The 26,784-nt window shown below is 41.9% G+C and overlaps 1 protein-coding gene across 3 annotated transcripts in view; it reads right to left on the reverse strand.

Moving 5' to 3' along the window:
- C6H15orf39 (chromosome 6 C15orf39 homolog) overlaps positions 1 to 26,784 on the reverse strand; it is a 74,011-nt gene that overhangs the window by 41,931 nt on the left and 5,296 nt on the right. For all 3 annotated transcript variants that reach the window (XM_063926312.1, XM_063926313.1, XM_063926314.1), the window contains exon 2: positions 21,033 to 25,208. In XM_063926312.1, the coding sequence (XP_063782382.1) occupies positions 21,033 to 25,152 (4,120 nt within the window). In that variant the 5' untranslated portion in view covers positions 25,153 to 25,208. The remainder of the gene's footprint in view (positions 1 to 21,032; positions 25,209 to 26,784) is intronic.

The following is a 26,784-nucleotide window of genomic DNA, read 5'->3' on the forward strand; positions in this document are numbered from 1 at the left end:
GTGCGCATTTCTTGCAGTTCCGGGTACCAAGTCCTTCTTGGCCAATCCGGAACAATGAGTATTGTTCTTATTCCTCTCTTTCTTACTATTCTCAGTACCTTGGGTATGAGAGGAAGAGGAGGAAACACGTATACCGACTGGTATACCCACGGTGTCACTAGGGCGTCCACAGCTATCGCCTGAGGGTCCCTTGACCTGGCGCAATATCTTTTTAGCTTTTTGTTGAGGCGGGACGCCATCATGTCCACCTGTGGCAGTTCCCATCGCTTTGCAATCTGTGTGAAGACTTCTTGATGAAGTCCCCACTCTCCCGGGTGGAGGTCGTGTCTGCTGAGGAAGTCTGCTTCCCAGTTGTCCACTCCCGGAATGAACACTGCTGACAGTGCTTGCACATGATTCTCCGCCCACCGAAGAATCTTTGTGGCTTCCGCCATTGCCATCCTGCCTCATGTGCCGCCCTGGCGGTTTACATGGGCGACCGCCGTGATGTTGTCTGACTGAATCAGCACTGGCCGGTTTCGAAGCAGGGGCTCTGCTTGACTCAGGGCGTTGTAAATGGCCCTTAGTTCCAGTATATTTATGTGTAGAGAAGTCTCCAGACTTGACCACAGCCCTTGGAAGTTTCTTCCCTGAGTGACTGCCCCCCATCCTCGGAGGCTTGCATCCGTGGTCACCAGGACCCAGTCCTGTATGCCGAACCTGCGGCCCTCGAGAAGGTGAGCACTCTGCAGCCACCACAGAAGAGACACCCTGGCCCTTGGGGACAGGGTGATCAGCCGATGCATCTGAAGATGCGATCCGGACCACTTGTCCAACAGATCCCACTGACAGATCCTTGCATGGAACCTGCCGAAGGGAATGGCTTCGTATGAAGCCACCATCTTTCCCAGGACTCGCAAGCAGTGATGCACCGATACCTGTTTTGGTTTCAGGAGGTCCCTGACCAGAGATGCTAATTTCTGGGCCTTCTCCACCGGGAGAAACACCTTCTTCTGTTCTGTGTCCAGAATCATGCCCAGGAAAAGCAGACGCGTCGTAGGAATCAACTGCGACTTTGGAACATTCAGAATCCAGCCGTGCTGTTGCAACACTTCCTGAAAGAGTGCTACGCTGATCAACAACTGCTCTCTGGACCTCGCCTTTATGAGGAGATCGTCCAAGTATGGGATAACTATAACTCCCTTCTTCCGAAGGAGTATCATCATTTCGGCCATTACCTTGGTAAATATCCTCGGTGCCGTGGACAGGCCAAACGGCAATGTCTGGAACTGGTAATGACAGTCCTGTACCACAAACCTGAGGTACTCCTGGTGAAGTGGGTAAATGGGGACATGCAAGTAAGCATCCTTGATGTCCAGCGACACCATAAAATCCCCCTCTTCCAGGCTTGCAATAACCGCTCTGAGCGATTCCATTTTGAACTTGAATTTCTTTATATAAGTGTTCAAGGATTTTAAATTCAGAATGGGTCTCACCGAACCGTCCGGTTTCGGTACCACAAACATTGTGGAATAGTAACCCCTTCCCTGTTGAAGGAGGGGGACCCTGATAATCACTTGCTGGAGGTACAGCTTGTGAATTGCCGCCAGTACTACCTCCCTTTCCATGGGGGAAGCAGGCAAGGCTGATTTGAGGTAACGGCGGGGGGGAGTCGCTTCGAATTCCAGCTTGTATCCCTGAGATACAATTTGTACAGCCCAGAGATCCACCTGTGAGCGAACCCACTGGTTGCTGAAGTTTCGGAGACGCGCCCCCACCGCATCTGGCTCCGCCTGTGGAGCCCCAACGTCATGCAGTGGACTTAGTGGAAGCAGGGGAGGACTTTTGTTCCTGGGAACTGGCTGTATGGTGCAGCTTCTTACCTCTACCCCTGCCTCTGGCAAGAAAGGATGCGCCCCTGACCCTCTTGCCTTTCTGAGAACGAAAGGACTGCATTTGATAATACGGTGCTTTCTTAGGCTGTGAGGAAACCTGAGGCAAGAAAGTCGACTTTCCAGCTGTCGCTGTGGACACGAGGTCCGATAGACCGTCCCCAAACAATTCCTCACCCTTATAAGGCAAAACCTCCATGTGTTTTTTAGAATCAGCATCTCCTGTCCATTGCCGAGTCCATAAGACCCTCCTGGCAGAAATGGACATAGCATTAATTCTAGAGCCCAGCAGGCAAATGTCCCTCTGAGCATCCCGCATATATAAGACGACGTCTTTTATATGGCCCAGGGTTAGCAAAACAGTATCCCTGTCGAGGGAATTTATGTCGTCTGACAGAGTATCTGTCCATGCTGCTACAGCACTACACATCCAGGCTGAAGCAATAGCAGGTCTCAGTAGAGTACCAGAGTGTGTATACACTGACTTCAGGATAGCTTCCTGCTTTCTATCCGCAGGCTCCTTTAGGGCGGCCGTATCCTGAGACGGCAGGGCCACTTTTTTAGATAAGCGTGTCAGCGCCTTGTCCACCCTAGGGGATGTTTCCCAACGTAACCTGTCCGTTGGCGGGAAAGGGTACGCCATCAGTAACCTCTTAGAAATCACTAGTTTCTTATCAGGGGAACTCCACGCTTCTTCGCATAATTCATTTAATTCATCAGATGGGGGAAAAGTCACTGGCTGCTTTTTCTCCCCAAACATATAAACCCTCTTGGTATTAACAGGGTTAATCTCAGAAATGTGTAATACATCTTTCATTGCAATAATCATGTATCGGGTGGCCTTGGTCATTTTAGACTGTAAATGTGCCTCATCATCGTCGACACTTGAGTCGGACTCCGTGTGTCAACCATCTGAGATAGAGGGCGTTTATGAGCCCCTGACGGTTTCTGAGTCGCCTGGGCAGGCGCGGGCTGAGACCCCGGCTGTCCCAAGGCTGCAGCGTCATCAAACCTTTTATGTAAGGAGCTTACATTGTCATTTAAGACCTTCCACATATCCATCCAATCAGGTGTCGGCCCCGACGGGGGCGACACCACACTTATCTGCCCTTGCTCCGTCTCCACGTAACCCTCCTCATCAAACATGTCGACACAGCCGTACCGACACACCGCACACACACAGGGAATGCTCAGACTGAGGACAGGACCCCACAAAGTCCATTGGGGAGACAGAGAGAGTATGCCAGCACACACCACAGCGCTATATAACACAGGGATTTTCACTTATAATAAGTATTACCCAATAGCTGCCTTATATGTTTTATTTGCGCCTAAATTTATGTGCCCCCCCTCTCTTTTTTACCCTTCTTGTACCTAGATACTGCAGGGGAGAGCCTGGGGAGCTGCTTCCAGCGGAGCTGTGAAGAGAAAATAGCGGTGGTGTGCTGAGGAAGAAGGCCCCGCCCCCTCAGTGGCGGGCTTCTGTCCCGCTTTCTGTGTAAAAAAATGGCGGGGGTTTTTACATATATACAGTGCCAGACTGTATATATGTATTTTTATTGCCAAAAGGTACTTCAATTGCTGCCCAGGGCGCCCCCCCCCCCCCAGCGCCCTGCACCCTACAGTGACCGTAGTGTGTAAGTGTGCTGGGAGCAATGGCGCACAGCTGCGGTGCTGTGCACTACCTTAAATGAAGACAGGAGTCTTCTGCCGCCGATTTCGTCGTCTTCAAGCTTCTGTTCTTCTGGCTCTGCGAGGGGGACGGCGGCGCGGCTCCGGGAACGGACGATCGAGGACAGGTGCCTGTGTTCGAACCCTCTGGAGCTAATGGTGTCCAGTAGCCTAAGAAGCACAAGCTAGCTGCAAGCAGGTAGGTTTGCTTCTCTCCCCTTAGTCCCACGTAGCAGTGAGTCTGTTGCCAGCAGAAGCTCACTGAAAATAAAAACCTAATAAATACTTTCTTTACTAGTAAGCTCAGGAGAGCCCACTAGGAGCACCCAGCTCTGGCCTGGCACAGATTCTAACTGAGGTCTGGAGGAGGGGCATAGAGGGAGGAGCCAGTGCACACCAGATAGTACCTAATCTTTTCTTTAGAGTGCCCAGTCTCCTGCGGAGCCCGTCTATTCCCCATGGTCCTTACGGAGTTCCCAGCATCCACTAGGACGTCAGAGAAATATATATATATACACATACATGCATACATATATACATACACACATATATACACTGCTCAAAAAAATAAAGGGAACACTAAAATAAAACACATCCTAGATCTGAATTAATGAAATATTCTTATTAAATACTTTGTCCTTTACATAGTTGAATGTGCCGACAACAAAATCAAACAAAAATTATCAATGGAAATCAAATTTATTAACCCATGGAGGTCTGGATTTGGAGTCACCCTCAAAATTAAAGTGGAAAAACACACTACAGGCTGATCCAACTTTGAGTTTCAATGGAACTTTGCCGTCAGCGGTGGGGTTACCCGCGGTCAGCCGCTGACCGCGGGTGACCTCACCGCTGACGCAAAGTTCCCACCATTGAAAATAATGGAGAGGCTTTGCGATGCGCTGTCTGACAGCTCAGACGCGCATAGCCAATTAGCAGAGTGCCAGGACGTTGCGCTCGCTGATTGGCTGAAGAGACCTTTCTGTGACAGCAGTCACGGGGGGGGGGGGGGGTCTCTGCATTCGGGGAAAGGGGTCCCATGTGTAAACATGGGACTCCTTTCAGTCCGTGTGGTTCGGGTGTTCGTTTTTTTTTTTTTGCCAAGTACGTGGATTATAATCTGGACACTGGATCAGGTGAGTATAATTTTATTCACAGGTACACGTGGATTCTACTTGGACAAGTGGACAGAGGTCGGCGTGTGAACATAGGTAAGTATGTATGTGTCGACATGTGTGTAATAAAGTTTTACTATCACGGTGTGCGTGTCCTGTTTTTATTTGGGTATTTTTTTTCCAGTAGAACTACAGGTACCAGCGAGCCCGTTTTTCTCCCGCATGCTGGTACTTGTGGTTCTCTAAGTACCAGCTTGCGGGGGAGGCTTGCTGGGACTTGTAGTACTACTGGAAAAAACAATATTCTTACACTTTTCTCAAGGCTATCAGCCCGCCATCCGCAGACCTTGGATGGGGGGGGGACAGCCTCGGGCTTCACCCCTGGCCCTTGGGTGGCTGGGGGGGGGACCCATTGATTGAAGGGGTCCCCACTCCCCCAGGGTACCCCGGCCAGGGGTGACTAGTTGGATATTTAATGCCACGGCCGCAGGGCGCTGTATAAAAGTGACCCCCGGCTGTGGCATTATCTGTCCAGCTAGTGGAGCCCGATGCTGGTGTAAAAAATACGGGGGACCCCTACTCTTTTTGTCCCCCGTATTTTTTGCACCAGCACCAGGCGCAGAGCCCGATGCTGGTTTTAAAAATACGGGGGATCCCCTGTCAGTTTTTCCCCCGGATTTTTAGAACCAGGACCGGCTCGAAGAGCCCGAGGCTGGTTATGCTTAGGAGGGGGGACCCCACGCCATTTTTTTTCGGGTTTTTACCATTCCATTTAAAAAAAAATATATATACACTGTATATATATATATTTTTTTTAAATATATAAATAATACTTGTGCCTCCAAAATAGACAAACCAAGTACCTAATCCATTCTAATATCAATAGATATGCTATTACCAATAAAAAAAACACCAAAAAAAAACATGTTTTAAATTTTTTTTATTAGATTCCGCCACCAAAGTGTGGCGGATTGAAAATAACGAATTTACTGTCTAAAAGCACTGTTGTCGAATTTCCAAACTACGATTGAATATACTTTTGGCGAATTGCCGCATTTGAACCATTGCAGAAATGTCGAATTTGACAAATGTCGAATTTCAAAAAGTCGAATTTTGAAAGTCCATTTTTTTGACGGAAAGTACTGAATTGCATTGTCGAATTTTTTTTTTTTTTGGCGAAAAAGTTCAGTTTTTTGACAATTTCCGGAATCCGACCGCAATTGCATATACCCCTATATATATATATATATATGTGTGTGTATATATAGATAGATATATATATAGATAGATATAAATATAAAAACAAACAAAAACAAGTCAACAGGTCATCAATACACACGGCCATCCTTACGGGTGAGACCGATAAGCCAGTAGCCCACCATTTCTTGGAAGCTAGGCACCAAGTGGCGAGCCTCAAGTGCAAAATCATCGATTGGATCCCCCCAAATTTGATAGGAGGGGACCGAACTTTGGCCCTCAAACAACGAGAGTGTTATTAGATACACACTCTAGATACCGTTGCACCCAGGGGTCTTAATGAAGCAAATACATTACATCCTTTTCTGTAGTAGCTAGTCTTTCTTCCGTTTTGTTGGGCCCCCCTTCAATGCGGCACACATTAGGGTCTTAATGAAGCAAATACATTACATCTTTTGCTGTAGTAGCTAGTCTTTCTTCCGTTTTGTTGGCACACAGCAGGGGCGACTTTATTTTGATATATAAGCTTGTGTATTAATTTAAGTTATCTGTATTTGTCAGGTATTTGTCTTTTTAGTTTTCTTTGCTGACCTTAGGACCATTTTTTGTGAATGACTCATCGGCCTCTCGGGTCTCTGGTATACATTTGGACTGGATAAGTTATAGGTTTTTATACTTACGCTTATGTATGTGTGTATATGTATATACATATGCATTAACGTAGGGTTGGGTACTGGATGCACTATAGTTAAACTGGCACCTATCGGAGTGCTTATTTTCTCTAGTTACGGAACTGAGCCCTTTGTATTGTATTAGTAAGGTTCTATATGATCTATCAGTGCCTATAAGAAAACTGTGGAACCTGTCACTAGTGTGTTTACACTAGATAAAAGTCTCAATCTTAATCTATCCAAGGCTGCTTGTAGATTGTAGCGATTGGTTACACTGTATTGTTTAGCTCAGTGCTGGGACGTTTTAGCATTGCGCCCTGGTTGCTTAGCAACAGGGCTGCGATGTGTTTCCGAACACTTCCGGTTGCTGAACCGCACGGAAGTGCAGCCGCTGGAACGCATGATGACGCTTTCCTGTGGCGTTACACTCCGGGGCACGGCGGCTGGCCGGAGCTGGGGCTCATATGGCCGAGTGGCGTGACCCGCATGTGTGGTGTCCTTTTTAGCGTGTTGGGTTGTTATAGAGCACATATGAGGTTTTAACCACGAGTAGAATTGTGTTTGCGGGGGTGGCTCCCGGAATGGACGTCACTTCCGATTATTTCTGTTTAAATAGCTCACTTGCACACAGGGACAGCATGCAGCAATGTTTGCTTTGTCCCTTGGCTGAAGTGAGTATTGACCATCTATATTATTGGATATATGATGACTTGCACCTTTGATCCATATTTGAATTCATTGAGGGTATCTCTAACTTGGTTTTAGCAGGTTGGACTACTTTAGATGCTAAACCACCTGCACCGCTGCTTCATTTACTCTATGGCTACTCTAATGAGGTATGGAGTTAATTTTCCTGATACTAGTTTTACTAGTGGAGGTTGGAGTTTGAAGTTGTTTATTATTATCTCATTATCTCTTTGGCAGAATGGAGTACGCTTTTTAGTGTATTTTTCCATGCGTTTTATACGTCCTTATATCCTTATATGAGAGATGCCCTGTGTGGACACCTACAGGTATCCCAGGTAATTGGTATTTTTCCTTTGGATGGAAATATTCTTGACGGCACTGTTTGAATAGGTGTTTTTTTTGGTGGTGGGTCCATTATTGTAGCCAGTAGGTACCCATAGGGGCCGGTGAGGCATATTGCTTGTGACTGTATATCACTGTTCATTTGCAGATTACACGCATGTTGTCTCTAACTGTGAATTGATGATATGATACATCACCTGTCTTGATAAAGGCCTGTGACCAGACCAAAACGTCGACAATAAAAGCAATTGGTGATTTTATGAAGAAGTATCTACGATTATTTACTTGTGAGAGTGCACCTTCCAAATTATTTGGAACTTTCTATGGTATATATATATATATATATAGATAGATATATATATATAGATAGATATAGAGAGAGAGAGAGCGCGAAACGGGCGGCACTCCACGGATTCAAACACATGAGACAGCTACACAGGCTTGATTTCAACATTTCAGGTGCTACTTTAATGGCACCTTTCGTCAGGATACAAACATAACAAACAAAACATACCTTATATAGATCACAGTGCCCAGAACCGAATCACATTCCCCGCCCACTTCCGGTCGCGGGCACAACCGCATCACACGCCGGCCCGCAGCAGGAGGAGGAATCTGTTCCCCTAGCAACCACCAACGCTACTAGACACCCTCGTGCGCCGGGCTTCCTATCAACAGCCCGCCTCCGGAGGCGCGTCAAATTGCGTCCTCCAATCGGCGGACGGGAGGGGGAGCCCGTAACCAAGACAACAACAGAAACAATAACAGTACACGGACTTCAATGCTGCACGGCTTATAAATCTATCAGCACAACAGATCTAGATCTATGCAAGGCAGAACGTTACTGCAAATTGAGCTAAAGCAGCAAAATAATGTGATAAACATACTGTACATAAACATGAGCCAACAGTCATGCATATCGTATATACCAATAACGTAATGTACAAAAGATCTTTATATTGAACCAATCCACAATAATTAAGTCTAGCAGACGAACCCTGTATTGCAGCATATTGCAGTGTCAGAAAAAAAGACTTTTCCTAAATTACTAGCAAAGATGAAACAAATTTAGCATAAGCAATTAAAGTTAATCGTAAAAAGTTAATCATAAAAAGCACAGGAAAGATAAGTTCTCATTCAGGCCCGCAGGTGAGACGGTGTTAAAGTCAAATACCCACCGTGCCTCCAGTTGCAATAATTTCTTGTCCCGATCACCCCCTCTTATCATTGGGGGGACATGATCAACCAGCTTATAGCGCAGAGTCGCCATACTATGGCCTGCTTGCTTGAAGTGACGCGCCACTGGCTGTTCAGTGGGTTTTCCTTCCAGGGCCATTCTAATAGCAGATCTGTGCTGCGTAGCTCGTTCCCGAAATGTACACACAGTCTTGCCTATATATGCTAGCCCGCAAGGACATTTAATAATATAAATTACAAATCTTGATGTGCATGTCAATACATGCTTGATCGCAGTTTTTTTTCCGGAGTGGGGATGAAGCACTGACGGTCCTGTTTCTAAATATCTACACGTCGTACACCCTGTGCACTTATAAGAACCCGGAGGTTTACTTAAAAAATGCGACCTGAGTTCCCGCTGTGGTGAGGCTATATCTGTATGGACAAGCCAATCTTTCAAATTTCTTCCTCGCCGATGACACTTGAGTAAAGCACTATTGTGTAAAGCAGGAATAGATTTATCAGAGCTTACAATTGGCCAAAGTAAGTTGTCATTAAGAAAAATGCCAACTTACTTTGGCCAATTGTAAGCTCTGATAAATCTATTCCTGCTTTACACAATAGTGCTTTACTCAAGTGTCATCGGCGAGGAAGAAATTTGAAAGATTGGCTTGTCCATACAGATATAGCCTCACCACAGCGGGAACTCAGGTCGCATTTTTTAAGTAAACCTCCGGGTTCTTATAAGTGCACAGGGTGTACGACGTGTAGATATTTAGAAACAGGACCGTCAGTGCTTCATCCCCACTCCGGAAAAAAAACTGCGATCAAGCATGTATTGACATGCACTTCAAGATTTGTAATTTATATTATTAAATGTCCTTGCGGGCTAGCATATATAGGCAAGACTGTGTGTACATTTCGGGAACGAGCTACGCAGCACAGATCTGCTATTAGAATGGCCCTGGAAGGAAAACCCACTGAACAGCCAGTGGCGCGTCACTTCAAGCAAGCAGGCCATAGTATGGCGACTCTGCGCTATAAGCTGGTTGATCATGTCCCCCCAATGATAAGAGGGGGTGATCGGGACAAGAAATTATTGCAACTGGAGGCACGGTGGGTATTTGACTTTAACACCGTCTCACCTGCGGGCCTGAATGAGAACTTATCTTTCCTGTGCTTTTTATGATTAACTTTTTACGATTAACTTTAATTGCTTATGCTAAATTTGTTTCATCTTTGCTAGTAATTTAGGAAAAGTCTTTTTTCTGACACTGCAATATGCTGCAATACAGGGTTCGTCTGCTAGACTTAATTATTGTGGATTGGTTCAATATAAAGATCTTTTGTACATTACGTTATTGGTATATACGATATGCATGACTGTTGGCTCATGTTTATGTACAGTATGTTTATCACATTATTTTGCTGCTTTAGCTCAATTTGCAGTAACGTTCTGCCTTGCATAGATCTAGATCTGTTGTGCTGATAGATTTATAAGCCGTGCAGCATTGAAATCCGTGTACTGTTATTGTTTCTGTTGTTGTCTTGGTTACGGGCTCCCCCTCCCGTCCGCCGATTGGAGGACGCAATTTGACATGCCTCCGGAGGCGGGCTGTTGATAGGAAGCCCGGCGCACGAGGGTGTCTAGCAGCGTTGGTGGTTGCTAGGGGAACAGATTCCTCCTCCTGCTGCGGGCCGGCGTGTGATGCGGTTGTGCCCGCAACCGGAAGTGGGCGGGGAATGTGATTCGGTTCTGGGCACTGTGATCTATATAAGGTATGTTTTGTTTGTTATGTTTGTATCCTGACGAAAGGTGCCATTAAAGTAGCACCTGAAACGTTGAAATCAAGCCTGTGTAGCTGTCTCATGTGTTTGAATCCGTGGAGTGCCGCCCGTTTCGCTCTCTCTGTACTTGTTCCGTCTGGATCATGGGAAGGCACCCAGGTATTTAAAGTAACTTACATGGAGTGCCGGTTATACTGGAATTGTATATATATATATATATATATATATATATATATATATATATATATATATATATATATATACACACACATACACACACACACACACACATATATATACACACACATATATATACATACATACACACACATATACATAGTCAGGTCCATAAATATTGGGACATCGACACAATTCTCATATTTTGGGCTCTATACACCACCACAATGGATTTTAAATGAAACAAACAAGATGTGCTTTAACTGCAGACTTTCCACTTTAATTTGAGGGTATTTACATGCAAATCAGATGAACGGTGTAGGAATGACAACAGTTTCTATATGTGCCTCCCACTTTTTAAGGGACTAAAAGTAATGGGACAAACTAAACAATCCTAAATCAAACTTTCACTTTTTAATACTTTGTTGCAAATCCTTTGCAGTCAATTACAGCTTGAAGTCTGGAACGCATAGACATCACCAGACGCTGGGTTTCATCCCTGGTGATGCTCTGCCAGGCCTCTACTGCAAATGTCTTCAGTTCCTGCTTGTTCTTCAGTTCCTGCTTGGTTTGGGGCATTTTCCCTTCAGTTTTGTCTTCATCAAGTGAAATGCATGCTCAATCGGATTCAGGTCAGGTGATTGACTTGGCCATTGCATAACATTCCACTTATTTGCCTTAAAAAACTGTTTGGTTGCTTTTGCAGTATGCTTCGGGTCATTGTCCATCTGCACTGTGAAGCGCCGTCCAATGAGTTCTGAAGCATTTGACTGAATATGAGCAGATAATATTGCCCGAAATACTTCAGAATTCATCCTGCTGCTTTTGTCAGCAGTCACATTATCAATAAATACAAGGGAACCAGTTCCATTTGCGGCCATACATGCCCACGCCATGACACGACCCCCACCATACTTCACTGATGAGGTGGTATGTTTTGGATCATGAGCAGTTCCTTTCCTTCTCCATACTCTTCTCTTCCCATCACTCTGGTACAAGTTGATCTATGTCTCATCTGTCCATAGGATGTTGTTCCAGAACTGTAAAGGCGTTTTTAGATGTTGTTTGGCAAACTCTAATCTGGACTTCCTATTTTAGTGGCTCACCAATGGTTTACATCTTGTGGTGAACCCTCTATATTCACTTTTGTGAAGTCTTCTCTTGATTGTTGACTTTGACACATATACACCTACCTCCTGGAGAGTGTTCTTGATCTGGGCAACTGTTGTGAAGGGGTTTTTCTTCACCAGGGAAATAATTCTTCTGTCATCTACCACAGTTGTTTTCCGTGGTCTTCCTGGTCTTTTGGTGTTGCTGTGCTCTCTGATGCGCGCTTTCTTTTTAATAATGTTCCAAACAGTTGATTTGGCCACACCTAATGGTTTTGCTATCTCTCTGATGGGGTTGTTTTGATTTTTCAGTCTAATGATGGCTTGCTTCACTAATAGTGGCAGCTCTTTGGATCTCATATTGAGAGTCGACAGCAACAGATTCCAAATGCAAATCTCACACCTGGAATCTACTCCAGACCTTTTACCTGCTTAATTGATGATGAAATAACGAGGGGATAGCCCACTCCTGTCCACGAAATAGCTTTTGAGTCGATTGTCCCATTACTTTTGGTCCCTTAAAAAGAGGGAGGCACATATTGAAATCGTTGTAATTCCTACACCGTTCACCTGATTTGGATGTAAATACCCTCAAATTAAAGTGGAAAGTCTGCAGTTAAAGCACATCTTGTTTGATTCATTTCAAATCCATTGTGGTGGTGTATATAGGCCAAAATATGAGAATTGTGTCAATGTCCCAATATTTATGGACCTGACTGCATATATATGTGTGTGAACCAGAGGGATCTATGACTCCACGCTATTGTCCACAGAAGAGTCTATACAGATATTAAAAGACTAATGTTCCAATGTTTCAATATGTTCCCTTAAATGACTTGATTGAGACCCCAATCTGGGACTACGGTTGGATGGATTCTTTAGGCTACCAAATGGATTAGATTCAACTGAATATTCAACCTGGAAAATACCCTCACCCCAGAATAGACATCCAAAACATGGCACCAAGGCCTTTCGTTAATAGAACATCCGATAAAGGTGTCAATAGAATAATCAGAAAATCACTAGTGGGGACCACTTGCAACCACAGCCTTTATAGGATCAGAGAACACATAAAAATCCTTCTGGGAGCAAATGTGGAAATCCTACTTCTTCAGTGGCTGCAGTGGAAGTATTAAAATGCTTCTAATTTATACACTATAATGGACACATTGTAGCAGCTATATTGAGATAAAAGCATTGTAGAAAACTCAATAGAGCCAATATGCATTACCTTTACCATTTAACAAAGTCATTGAATATTAGTTGTAATAACAAAACATGTGCATCAGTATCTTGCAAAACAGAATCATCTGCATGTCACTCACCAGAAGTACAATAATACAATGTAACCAACAAAATTGTTAGTTTTAGAACATATATAGACAGAGAGAGAGAGAGAGAAAGAAAAGAGAGAGAGAGAGAGAGAGAGAGAGAGAGAGAGAAAGAAAAGAGAGAGAATTACAAAACCATGTAAATTATTACAAAGGGAAGCTTTTTGGATCAACAAATTAAATACAGTGGCCCCGAAGAGTTAAATGAGCAACTTAGCTTTGCCTGTTTCTTATAACTCTATTATTATTATTCCGTGAATGATGTAATTCTCAAATGGATATGTTCTGAAACTGTAACAATTTTGTTGGTTACATTGTATTATTGTACTTGTTCTGATGAGTGCTTTATCTCAATAAAGTTGCTACAATGTGTCCAATATAGTTTTCAATTTAGAAGCATTTTAATACTTTTACACATGAGAATATAAATTAATACATTTTTACAGGTTGTGCAGTGATTTGCATTTGCCTAGAAGGTGTGGAACATTCATGTGCCGTAGTACTGCAATTAACAATCTTCTGGTATTTAAAAAATGATGTATATATTGTCGTTTGCTCCTTTGGGCTTATACCTGCTCAGTTTGTGACAGTCTTACATTTGTGATTAATTCTCTACTTCTCGTTCACTTTTGGGTGGGGTAGGGTTTTTAAGAATTGTTGCTGTCATTTTGTAACTTTCTTGTAACTATCTCAAGAAACAATCCTGAATCATTGAAGAAATAATCCAGTGAGATGGTGTGTTAATCCTTGAAAAGTCATCACTGAGCGCCACTACTGCGAAAAGTAAATAAATAAATAAATATAAAAATATATATATATATATATATATATAGCCTTGCTAACGTATTCACCCCCCATTGAATTTTTCATGTTTTGTTGCCTCACAACCTGGAATTATAATGGATTGTTTGAAGGTTTGCATCATTTCATTCACAGAACATGGCTACAACTTTGAATATGGTTGTTGTTTTTTTTATTGTGAAGCAAACAACAAATAGGACAAAATAGCAGAAAACTTCAGCGTGCATAACTATTCATCCCCCTAAAGTCAGTACTTTGTAGAGCCACCTTTTGCGGCAACTACAGCTGCAAGTCGCTTTGGATAAGTCTCTATGAGCTTGCCACATCTTGGCACTGGGATTTTTGCCCATTCCTCAAACTGCTCCAACTCCTTCATGTTGGATGGTTTCTGTTTGTGAACTGCAATCTTCAAGTCTGAACACAGACACTGACAGTGGGGATTGCCTCGCTCTCACCACAGTGTCAGCGGCGCCGGGCGGCTCTCAGCGAGGTGGCTGCTGCTGCACAAGATGTATCACACAGGGCGGCAGGGGCGAAGGAAGCCGGTTGGCGTGAGGTATATGTTAGTGCTTATTTAAGAAAATTTATTTTTCTAAAATCAATAACAGCCCTGACACACAGCAGCTGCACGGACGCCGGTCCAAATCCGACAGGTTTGGGACGGTCCTGACAGTGTCAATCTGAACGGGGCTAAAACCTGTCGGATTAGGTCCACTTTCCGACAGAAACACGCGGATCGGTCGCTATTTCGCCGATCCACGTGCTTTCCGTTAGCTCTCTGACAAGTCGGATTTTACGACTTGTCGGAAAAAACGGGGCCGTATTGAATAGGTCGGAACCCCTTCCGACCTAAACCTGTCGGAAACTGACGTCTTTCCGACAAGACGTCAGTTTCCGACAGGTATTGAATACACCCCTTAGACTATTTTGTTCAGATCCATCACATACAATTCAGATTAAAAATAAATTAAAATTAATTAAAGGTTGTAATGTAACAAAACAAGTAAAAAGCCAAGGGGGTGAATACTTTAGCAAGGCACTGTATAATATATATCTACGAAAGTCCTGCTCTCACATCAATTAAATATTACAACAGGGGGGTGCTTCCAGTGGTAAACCACCTGTTGGGGATGGGACCACATTCTACATGAGAGAGATATATTATATCTAAGGGTAATCTGGAAGCCTTCCTTAGTATCTGGTGAGCCATTGGCTGATCCTTTTTGTAACATGGATGTGCCATAAACTGATACCATTATGGCTTGTCTTGAAAAAGAGTCATAGTGATGGATCGAAACGTTGACTACTAAAAGACAGATATTGACTGAAATAAACTTTTTCTTGAAAACTTGTTAAAGAAGAACTCTTCTGGAGAGTGCACCTCCATTCTATTGGAAACAGCATAATATATAGATATATATGCACTGAGACTGGGGGGGGAGGTTCAGGAGAAATATGATGGAAAATTACTCCTAAGAAAGGGTAGTGGACAAATGGAATAGCCTCCCATCAGAGGTGGTAGAGGCTAAGACAGTATAGCAATTTAAACATGCATGGGATAGACCTAAGGATATCCTTACAAAGAAATAAGGATCAAATAAGTTTTGAGATAAAAATATGGTTAAAAAATAAATTGAAAAAAATGTAGACTAGATGGGCCAAGTGGCTCTTATCTGCCGTCAAATTCTAATTATTATATAATATATATTATATGTAATTCCGTGTGTGTCAGTTCAACCGGGCATGTCCACCACCCATCTCGGATTTTTATGAAAATTTTTTAGTTACAAGAGGATATCAGAACAACTATTTCTGCCGAATATCTCATCTGTCTGACAATTCGTTTATTAAATATTGATTTTTCAATTTATTAAATTATTTGCTAATCGCAGCTTCTTTATCCAGTTTATTTGAAAAATGACAATTGCTTACAAAGGAATCACCACAAAATTGGGATCCCTAAGGTAACTCTTCCTCCTGAATCCAAAACTCCAAACCAAATTACCTTATCTGCTGTATGTTTCCAGTTACCGTGAAAATGCACGTTTTTTTAAAAGACTTAAAAATGCTAGGTTCAATCAACATTAGACATCCCAATTTTTTTTAGGAGCTAATAAAGGTATTTCTTACTACCACACAAAAAATCAGCATGGTACTCTGTTTCATAGTGGAGTAAAATTAAGTTGATGTTCAATTACTGATGTAACGCATACATAATTAACACTACAGTAATTGAACGTCATATTCATGATTTCTTTTCTCCACTATGAAACAGAGTACCATGCTGATTTTTTGTGTGGTAATAATGTATACCTTTGTTAAGCAAATACAAAATATTGGGATATCTAATGTTGATTGAACCTAGCATTTGTAAGTCTTTTCAAAAAATGTGCGTTTTCACCGTAACTGGAAGCATAAAGCAGATAAAGTAATTTGGTTTGGAGTTTTGGATTCGGGAGGAAGAGTTACCTAAGGGGTCCAAATTTCATGGTGATTCCTTAATAAACACCCATGATACTTCATATAAACTGGATAAAGAAGCCACGATTAGTAAATAATGTAATAAATTGAAAAATCAATGTTTGATAAACTGTCAGACAGTCAAGATAATTAGCAGAGAATAGTGGTTTTGAAATCCTCTCGTAACTAAAAAAAATTTCATAAAAAGCTAAAATAATCTGAGTTGTTTTGACATACTCTCGTAACAAAAAATTTGTACAAATCTGAGATGGGTGGTGGACATTTCATTTTCTTTGGGGTGATTTGATGTGGAATGACCCATGTAATAAATAAATAAATATATAATTTACTATGAACAGTTTCTTATATAGCGCAGCATATTCCGTTGCGCTTTACAATTAGAACAGTAAAAGAACAAAACTGGGCAAAAGAGACGGTATCCGGACTCCAGGTCGACAACAAAAAGGTCGACACACCTTAGGTCGACGCCAATTGGTCGACACACCTTAGGTCGACATGGACAAAAGGTCGACAGGAACAAGGTCGACATGGAAAAAGGTCGACATGCGTTTTTCACGATTTTTTTCTTTTTTTTGAACCTTTTCATACTTAACGATCCACGTGGACTACGATTGGAACGGTAATCTGTGCCGAGCGAAGCGGTAGCGGAGCGAAGGCACCATGCCCGAAGCATGGCGAGCGAAGCGAGCCATGCGAGGGGGCGCCGTGCACTAATTGGGGTTCCCGGTCACTCTACGAAGAAGACGACACCAAAAAAACATAAAAAACTCATGTCGACCTTTTTTCATGTCGACCTTGTTCCTGTCGACCTTTTGTCCATGTCGACCTAAGGTGTGTCGACCAATTGACGTCGGCCTAAGGTGTGTCGACCTTTTTGTTGTCGACCCTGAGTCCCAGACCCAAAGAGACAGACATAGAGGTAGGAAGGCCCCGCTCGCAAGCTTACAATCAATAGGGAAATAGGCATTAATACACAAGGACAGATGCTACCTATTGCATAATGGTCCACCAGATATATATATATATATATATATTTATATTATATATAATGTACAAAAAAGAGTCAGCACCTCAAAATTAATGAAATAACATTTATGCATATAAAACCGTTACAATATGATTCCAGTAAAGTGCAAAACTTGTGCAAAACTTTGTTGAAAAAAAGCAGAGGATCATAAATATATGCTTATACTCATCATAAATGTCAGGGTGGTCAGATAAACGTCCTCATGCTCCTAACAGCCTTGACTCAGGCAGCTGTTTTGGCGCCGCCATTGCTCCTTTGTCAATGATTAACTTGCTGGGCAAATGCTGACCACCTATATACCCACACTGATTACCAGATAAATCTCACTTGTAAAATACTCCCTCCTCAGTCCATGATTACCAGAACCGGAAGTGTCCCAGTATAACAAACATCCTGAGTGTATGCCATAATAGTATGTACTATCACATCCAATATGGAGTTAAAATGGTATCCAACCATTTTAACACTGTGAATGTGGATGTGATAGTACATACTCATTATTGCATACACTACCCCTGAAGAAGTATGTTGGGACAAAACGCGTAGGATTTTTGATACGCATTATCCATGAAAACAGTTGATTTGCTATCCACCTAATGAGCTCATACCCGAAAGGGTAAAGGTGTGATCTTAATATCCATTTCTCTGTATTGTGGAATTTTGCTATTCACTGTATTGTAAAGGTGTGTACACACGGTGAGATAAATCTGTAAGATTTTGACTATATAGTCAAAACCTTAAGGAAAGTTAGTGCATATCTTAAGGTGTTAGGCAGCTTGCGATACAGATTCAATCCCGATGTGCGCTCCCGTGGGGTCGGTATCGCAAGGCTAGATAGTCAAGATTGACTTGCCTGCACAGTCTATCTAGTGTACTATCTAGTACAAAGTATAGTCAAAATTGGCACTTAGTCAAAATCGTACATAGACAAAATTGAAAGTACAGATAGTCAAAATCTGTGCTATCTGGGCTCTGGGGGAGTTCAAGGGAAATTGCAAAGTCAAAATCGGGCATAGCCAGGATCTCATCGTGTGTACACACCTTAAGATTATATTGTTTGCAAAATAAAAGAAAAAATATATGTATGTAGGCTGTGAATACTTACGTACATGTGATTTCTTAGTTTTTATTTTTAATACATTTGCAAAAATCTCAAAAAATCTTTTTTCACGTTGTCATTATGGGGTATTGGGGGTAATTCCAAGTTGATCGCAGCAGGAAATTTTTTAGCAGTTGGGCAAAACCATGTGCACTGCAGGGGAGGCAGATATAACTTGTGCAGAGAGAGTTAGATTTGGGTGGGTTATTTTGTTTCTGTGCAGGGTAAATACTGGCTGCTTTATTTTTACACTGCAATTTAGATTGCAGATTGAACACACCACAACCAAATCTAACTCTCTCTGCACATGTTATATCTGCCTCCCCTGCAGTGCACATGGTTTTGCCCAATTGCTAACCAAATTCCTGCTGCGATCAACTTGGAATTACCCCCATTGTGTAAGAAATTTTGAGGGGAAAAATGAATTTATTCCATTTTGGAATATGGCTGTAACATAACAAAATGTGGAAAAAGTGAAGCACTGTGAATACTTTCTGGATGCACTTTATATCTTAAGATCTATTTTGCAGGAAAATCAGACTATATATTAATCACTAAATCAGGCAGCTTATCTTGACTCATGAAGTTGCAGCATATATGTCAATCAGGTAGATGGCACACCAAGACAAATACTACATATCATAGAATCGCTAGTCTTGTTACTTGCAGTCTTACAGTGTTAATGTAGGTTTAGTAGCGTTAGATCAGATCTCAAGATATACATCAAACATGACTCCATTTTGTATCAATATGGCGCAGTTATTCATAAGTGAAGTTTTCAGTAACAGTATTTTCCAGCAATATGACTGAGAATTTAATCTATGCCTAGAGCAGGAATGTTAAACATGATAATGTTATCAGCTACCAATTAAAATACTTGGCAAAATATATAGGGATGAAGCTTGACATTTGACTAGAAGGCTATATGACCTCAGCAACAGGTATAAACATTAGATAAGGAAATAACTGCCTTTTGGCCAATTAAAATTAATTGTTTAACACGCACAGAATGACACGTACGTATGATTTTCCTATGTATTTACACTGTTTGGTACCCCTATAAAACCTACAGAAGCCCTATTAAACCAGTGGATAACTATTACACAACTGACTGTTTGGGCGGTATTCAATTATTTTCACACCCACTCTGTTTCTGCCGACGAGCATGGTGTAATCATTTCAGCTCGCTTCCCCCCACGTGAGGGCACCCAACCCATTACGCAGTAAAACCTGATTTCTATGGGCGCAATATGCGCGATAATGGGGATCACTTTAGAAAGGAGATTGGGCGTAATATATCATTTGAATACTGCCCTTTGTGTCTATTTACTCTGATCGATTGTTAAACAAAAAAGGTGCCTTCCTGAAATCATCCAACTCATCCAGCTTGATACTTATTCCCAACAATTTTCCTTTTCAATTCAAGTGCCTGTAGTTTCCCGTAAGCGTCTGCTTCGCTATGATGATCAACAAGTCAAAGGGACATATGCTCAGGGCTGCAGGGGTAGATCTCAGGACCAGCTGCTTCTCCCATGGGCAGCTTTACGTGGCTTGCTCACGAGTTAGTAGCCCCAAGCATCTTTGTGTGTTAATCCCTAAAGGAAAAACTGCAAATATTGTTTAAATATGCCAATCATTTTCCCCTTCCCAAAAGTAAAAGTTGGACATTCTCAAGGAGGCCATGCAAGCTTAAATAGCTTAAAAAAGCCATATATTTTGGTAGAACGTTAGAAATGGTAAATATATTAGTTTGTTGCCATCTTACAACCCGATCTCATGTAATCATCCAGACTGTTTGAAGAGCAAGAGTATAATTCATTGACGTGACCCTCCACATTTCATTGACAATGAAGTACAAACACAATTAATTGATTTACACCTATTAAACCTATATGCAGTGAGGTCACTAGTTTCCACTGAACGGTCTTGGCTGCATTCTCATAAATATTGGCTCAACACACACATAGCCAGCTTGCACTGTATGCAAGCAACAAAGGTATATTAAGAACCCCAATAGAAAAGGATGTTTTTGTGCTTACATTTTAAGCAAGTTAAAGTCAGTGCCTTCATTTTCTTCTGCCATTTCCTACATATACATAGTGTAACATGTATGCATGTAACAGGGAAAACACAAAAATTAAAATAGCTCAATACAGAAAACAAGTGCACTTGAGGATGGAGCAATGCAAATCCACTATATGGATGAGAAAGATTGTCAGTATTCCGGTCCTTTAAAGAATGATGGCACAGACTGTTCTGTGGAAAAGGACAGTTAATTTCTTGTTTTGTTATATATATATATATATATATATATATATATATACACACACACACATATACACAATAAGAACGATACAATATATATATATATATATATATATATATATAATTATAATATATAACATATAATACATATAATATTTGCAGATGTGGATGATTGTTCCACTTTAAACAGGTGGGGGATATAAACCAAAGCAAAATGTACTCACCAAGTTGCTGCTGCATAGAGTGTCCACAAAAAAGGTTTAGTAAGTCTGGATACATATCAGGCAATTGTTTAAGGGCAAGTAATTTCAACATGCGAGAAGGGCAGTCTTTTAATTCAGTCTCCCTGAGAAGTTTTTCTTCGGACAGAGTAGTGGGGCGAAGTTCTACTTTGTGCTTTTGCAAAATTCGATCTACAGATGGGCCCAACAATTCTGGAAACAGGACTTCCTTTACCAGGTAAATAGGAATAAAGATTGCGCCTGCCCGTATAACATGAGGAAAAGGACAGCTCCGAGTGAACATGAAAGTTTCTAACTGGGACAAGAGCTTGTGTAGAAGTAAACGAACCCCATCAAATGCAAGCCATATATCATGGCTTGGCGAGTCTGCAATATGCTCAAATGATCTAGAACCATTCTTGTTTTTTACTGGTGTCTTTGTTTTCTCTTCTTCCTTGCTTTTTGTCACCCAGTCCTCCAGAAGGGTTGATGGGGATATATCAATTGATCTTATGATAGCTACACGCACTGACCGGTGAAGTTCAGTGAACTGCTTTCGAGATCCATTAGGAGCAAGCTCACCAACGCTTGCCAAAGACACATTAGATTCCCCAAGAGTTGGAGAGGATTCAGGAGCACTAGGAGGGAGAGACTGTACTGCATCCGATGGTAAAGGAAATGGACTGGGCAAGGCACGGGAAGAACAGTCCCTGATAACCCCGTGAGCCTCTCCTGCAGATGAGGAAAACTTCATCATTTTGTACTTCCTGAACATGAATGATTTGGAACTATGGAAACCATTGGCCTCATTATCTGACTCTGAGGGTGAAGTCATAGAACTGCATGTGCCGAGCGAGGTTCTAGCTCTGTGTTCAGATGATTCTATAGACTGATGCTGTTGGAGAGAATGTAATTTAAGCATAACACTTTGGGGCATAAAGTTGATCGATGTCTGCATGTTGTTCACAAAGACTGATATATTATTTGAGTGTTGGGGAGAAGAGTCTACTGGTAAAGCTGTCGAGACTGTAGACATGCATCTGGATTGACCATGGCTGGTCATGTTCTCTTTTGTCCATGATGGATTATTCTCCTGAAGTTGGTGGGATAGACCTTCCATAGCCTGAGATGTGTAGTTTTCCTGAAGTTGATAAGGCATGCTTTTGGTAGCCTGAGACGAATAGCTATTCTGAAGTTGGCTTGGCATGAACCTTGGGGCTTGAGAGGAATCACTATCATGAAGTTGCCTGGGCATAATCCTTGGGGCATGAGAGGGGTCATTCTCTTGAATTTGGCGAGTCAAACTCTTGTGGGCCTGAGAAGGGTAGTCCTCCGGAATTGGGGGGGCACACTCTTGAATTTGGCAATTTATACTGTTAGAGGCCTTAGAGGAGTAGTTCTCCTTAAGTTGGCGGGGCATGCTCTTGGTTGCCTGATAGGGGCAGTTCTTCTGAAACTGGTCGCGCAGGTTCTCAGTTACCTGTAATGGGTAGCTTTCCAAAAGCTGCCGGGGCAAGCTGTCACTGGCTTCTGACTGGTAATTATGAAGCTGGTGGGACAGGCTCCCAGAAGATTGAAATGAGTAGCTCTCCTGACATTTCTGGGGCAAGCACATGGCAGCCTGAGAAGGACTGGAAGTTTGGATTGAACAATTGTTTTGAAGCTGGCAGGGCTGGGCATCAGTGGCTTGGGGCAGGGACCTTTTATGGCCCTTATAGAAATTGCTTGTGGTGGATGGGCAGCAATTTTGGCCTGGATAGGACAATCTATCAGTAGTCCGAGATGAAGAGCTCTCATTGCTTGGGAGGGAAATGCTTCTGGCGACTCGAGGCCTGTAGCTCTCTTGGCTCTCTTCATGCAACATTCTCTGAGAGGGTTTAGGTGGGCAATTATCAATTACAAGAGTGGGCAAGGTCCTCTTGTCTTTCTTGTCACGAGGAGGAGAACTTGTTTGAGCTGACTTTTTCAAACTGAGATCAAGAACCACTGTTTGACCATCTGTTTCGTGGTAGGAGACACCTTGTGGTTCTCCTGTTTGCAAACTCTTTGAATGTTGATTCTGTACAGACAGAGAACACTCAGCAATATTTACCTTAGTGACATTGCCTGATTTACTACATTCTCTTTCAACTTTCTCAGTCTTGTCTGGAGAAAGTGACCGCTGTGAGAGAAGGGAGGTAGATATTTTGCTTTTCAGATCCCAATCCTGATGCATAGGAAAATTACTGTTTTTTCCTTCTAAATAAGCACAATATGGTGCAAGGCTAAACACATCATTAATTACTGGCATTGGGGGGGATTTTGGTCTATCAACAGCCACATCCTTATTCACTGGCAAAGGGGGGGGATTTGGTCCATCAGCATCAACATCCACATCCTTACTCACTGGCAAAGGAGGGGATATTGGTTCATTAACAACCATATCCTTATTCCCTGATACAGGGGTGGATGTTGGCGCATCAACATTGAACGTATTAGTAACTGAAAGATCACAGTTTCGATCCAGCAATGCAGAGTGTGGTCGTTCTTTCATGCCGTCATCACTTTTCTGACATTGGCTGGCAACTCCAGGCATAAGAACTGAAGATTTTGCATGTTGTACATTCATATTTGCTATATTGTTTGAAGTATGGCTAGTCTGTTCTGTCAATTTTGTAACTTCATTGCCCTTCAAGGAAATTAATGCACTGTGCAAAGCAGACATCTTCGAAGTAATTGAACTCTCTCTGGTAAGCCGATTAGCCATCATGCTATTAACTGACACATCTGGCATTATATTAGAACTACTATTTTGCTGAAGAAAGTTAACATGTGCACTTTGCTCTTCAAATTGGCCACCATAAATGGACGTCTCCTGCAAACAATTGCTTGTTCTGGTCATGTCAAATAGTCTCTCTCTATCTCCTCTGGTAGAGCCAACACATACTTCTCTGTTCGTCATAGCAGACCCAACCCACAAATCTTTATCACTTTGAGATAAGTATTGACGCTCTGTATTGGTTTTGGATGTCCCAATTTTCAAATCCCGCTCAGCCGAAATATCATTTTTTTGTAAATTACCATCAGCATAAGATCTCCTCATTCTTTGCTCTGTATTCACATACCCAGACTGCATTTTTTGCACCCTGATTGGATAGATGGTACCACCTCTTATGCTGTGAGGAGACGATGCAATGTCCATATTGCAGGGAAAGGATTTTTGGTGAATGCCATCGACCCTGTTACTATAATGACTATTTGAGTACAGGCCCATTCTATTATTCAGGCTAGTAGGCTTGTAGCTCTGGTGTTGATAAGAGGGCATATTAAAGGCTGAATTTCTCTGTTTTACAATAGGGGTAGTGCCTTCAGCAAAGACTAGCTGCACATTAGATGGAGTAAAAGTGTGGCAGTTATCTGTATAAACATCTTCCTTTGAACATGTTGGAGAAACTCCCACTGCAAGACCCATATCCACTCTATGCCTGTTAACAAGATTTTGTTCCTGCAATCCCTGAAGGAGAGAGGATGAACAGTTAGCGATCTCAGGGCAGTCATTAGCTGTAGAAAAAGGCTTATTTACACAAGATGCATATGAAGAAGGATAACCAAACCCTGCAGAAGATCTCCATCCTATACCGGCAGGTGGACATCGCGGCTGTGATCCAACACAGACACCCATAGTCCCATATGCTGCATCCATGAAACCCCCAGAACTCCTATACACAGGTCGTGGCATGACAATTGGAGGGCATGCACGAGAGGGTGACATATGGTAACTTGGGACTGGGTGGTTTTGGTGAACTGAGAAGTGGTTATTCGCATTATCTGATTGTTGCATGGGATTATGGAACATCTCAACTTCTGGTCTTTGACATTTTTCAGAAACTCCATTAGTCTGCAAATGCAGGTTAAAAGTATTGCCTGCATACTGTTGATATGTTGTAGCAGAGCTCCAATGACCGGAAGATATTTGTCCATCAGTGCCAGGGAGAGGGTATGGACGCAAGTTCTTGCAAGCCTGTAGATCCTTAGTGGTAGTCTCCCCAGGACAAGTTATAGAACATTGTGGTGCCATCTCCACCCGTGCCAATTTGTTGTACATCATGTGATCCATGGTTTGGGTTTGCCTTTTTCCAGCCATTACAAGGACAAATGGGTACTGTTGTCCAGTCTTCCTTGTGCGCTAAAGCCTTTTCCCTGGAAGAGAAATATAAACCCATCACTATTACAAAGCTTGCACTTAAAGTGGTTGCTATAAAATAAAACAAAATTTTTATTTATATATATATATATATATATATATATATATATATTATTTATATATATATATATATACACACATATACACACATACATACACATATATATATATATATATATATATATATATATATACATACATATATATATATATATATATATATATATATACTGTATATACACACATACATATAAGCATGGTTTTTTTTCATACATATTAAGACATCTGTGAGAAGAATCATGATCTGTACCACCTGGCATAATTCACTTTCCTCAGAAATGGATTATTAGTAGAGAGCAGATCCTGTGTGTGGGAGACAAGTTTGCATTCCATGTGCAAGATGTTTTACCAGCGTAATCATCATTTTCTCAGCTAGGCCACTTGTAGGACTGAAACAACTATGGTATTTTCAACACATAAGCAGCAGTAGTTCCATGTTCATGAAATCACTTCAAATATGTGGGACACAGAATTATTTTTGACATGCTCCTCATGACTAACCTCAATGGCCAACAATACTCACAAAATATGACACTGGACCAACTAAAATGAAAAGAAAGAAAAAAAAAAGACAGCAGAAGCAAATGTAACATGCCATAAATATTAATTTGACAGGAAGGGTGAATACAAGTACTGTTATTAAATAGTGCTGGATCAAGCTTCTGCATATGGTACACACTGTTTCTGAGTGTTCTTTGATAACAAAAACATGGGGAAATGGGGGGCGGGGGACAAACCAGTACGTTGCTTAAAGCCACAACACAATTTAATGAGGTTTGGGTTAGTATAGACAACAGGGTCATCTTATAAATATCAATTACCCCGAAGCCAGAGAGGAAAAAAAGGACCACAAAGAATGTGGTGGAGAGCAATATAAACAGGTATACACCAGAGCAAGTTTAATCGCACACATATAGTACGCATAAAAAATGTCTGCTGGCACACGTTCACGTCTGGATAGCTGTGATGCCCTCGGGAGTCAAGGTTGGATCCCATGATAGTTTGGAATCAAAACAAAAGTGTAATCCAGTCAAGGGAACTCATAAGAAAAACAGTGAGCACAAAATAATTATAAAAAAACACAGTATAGCCAATCTTCATGTAAGTTTTTAGCAAGTATGACAAATGCCCTCTTTTTGTCCTTTTCATTCTTTAAAATCTGATGTTATATACACTGCTCAAAAAAATAAAGGGAACACTAAAATAACACATCCTAGATCTGAATGAATAAAATATTCTTATTAAATACTTTGTTCTTTACATAGTTGAATGTGCTGACAACAAAATCACACAAAAGTGATCAATGGAAATCAAATTTATTAACCCATGGAGGTCTGGATTTGAAGTCACCCTCAAAATGAAAGTGGAAAAACACACTACAGGCTAATTCAACTTTGATGTAATGTCCTTAAAAAAGTCAAAATGAGGCTCAGTAGTGTGTGTGTCCTCCACGTGCCTGTATGACCTCCCTACAACGCCTGGGCATGCTCCTGATGAGGTGGCGGATGGTCT

This window comes from Pseudophryne corroboree, chromosome 6 (genome assembly GCF_028390025.1).
Source record: "Pseudophryne corroboree isolate aPseCor3 chromosome 6, aPseCor3.hap2, whole genome shotgun sequence".
In the NCBI taxonomy this organism is placed as follows: domain Eukaryota; kingdom Metazoa; phylum Chordata; class Amphibia; order Anura; family Myobatrachidae; genus Pseudophryne; species Pseudophryne corroboree.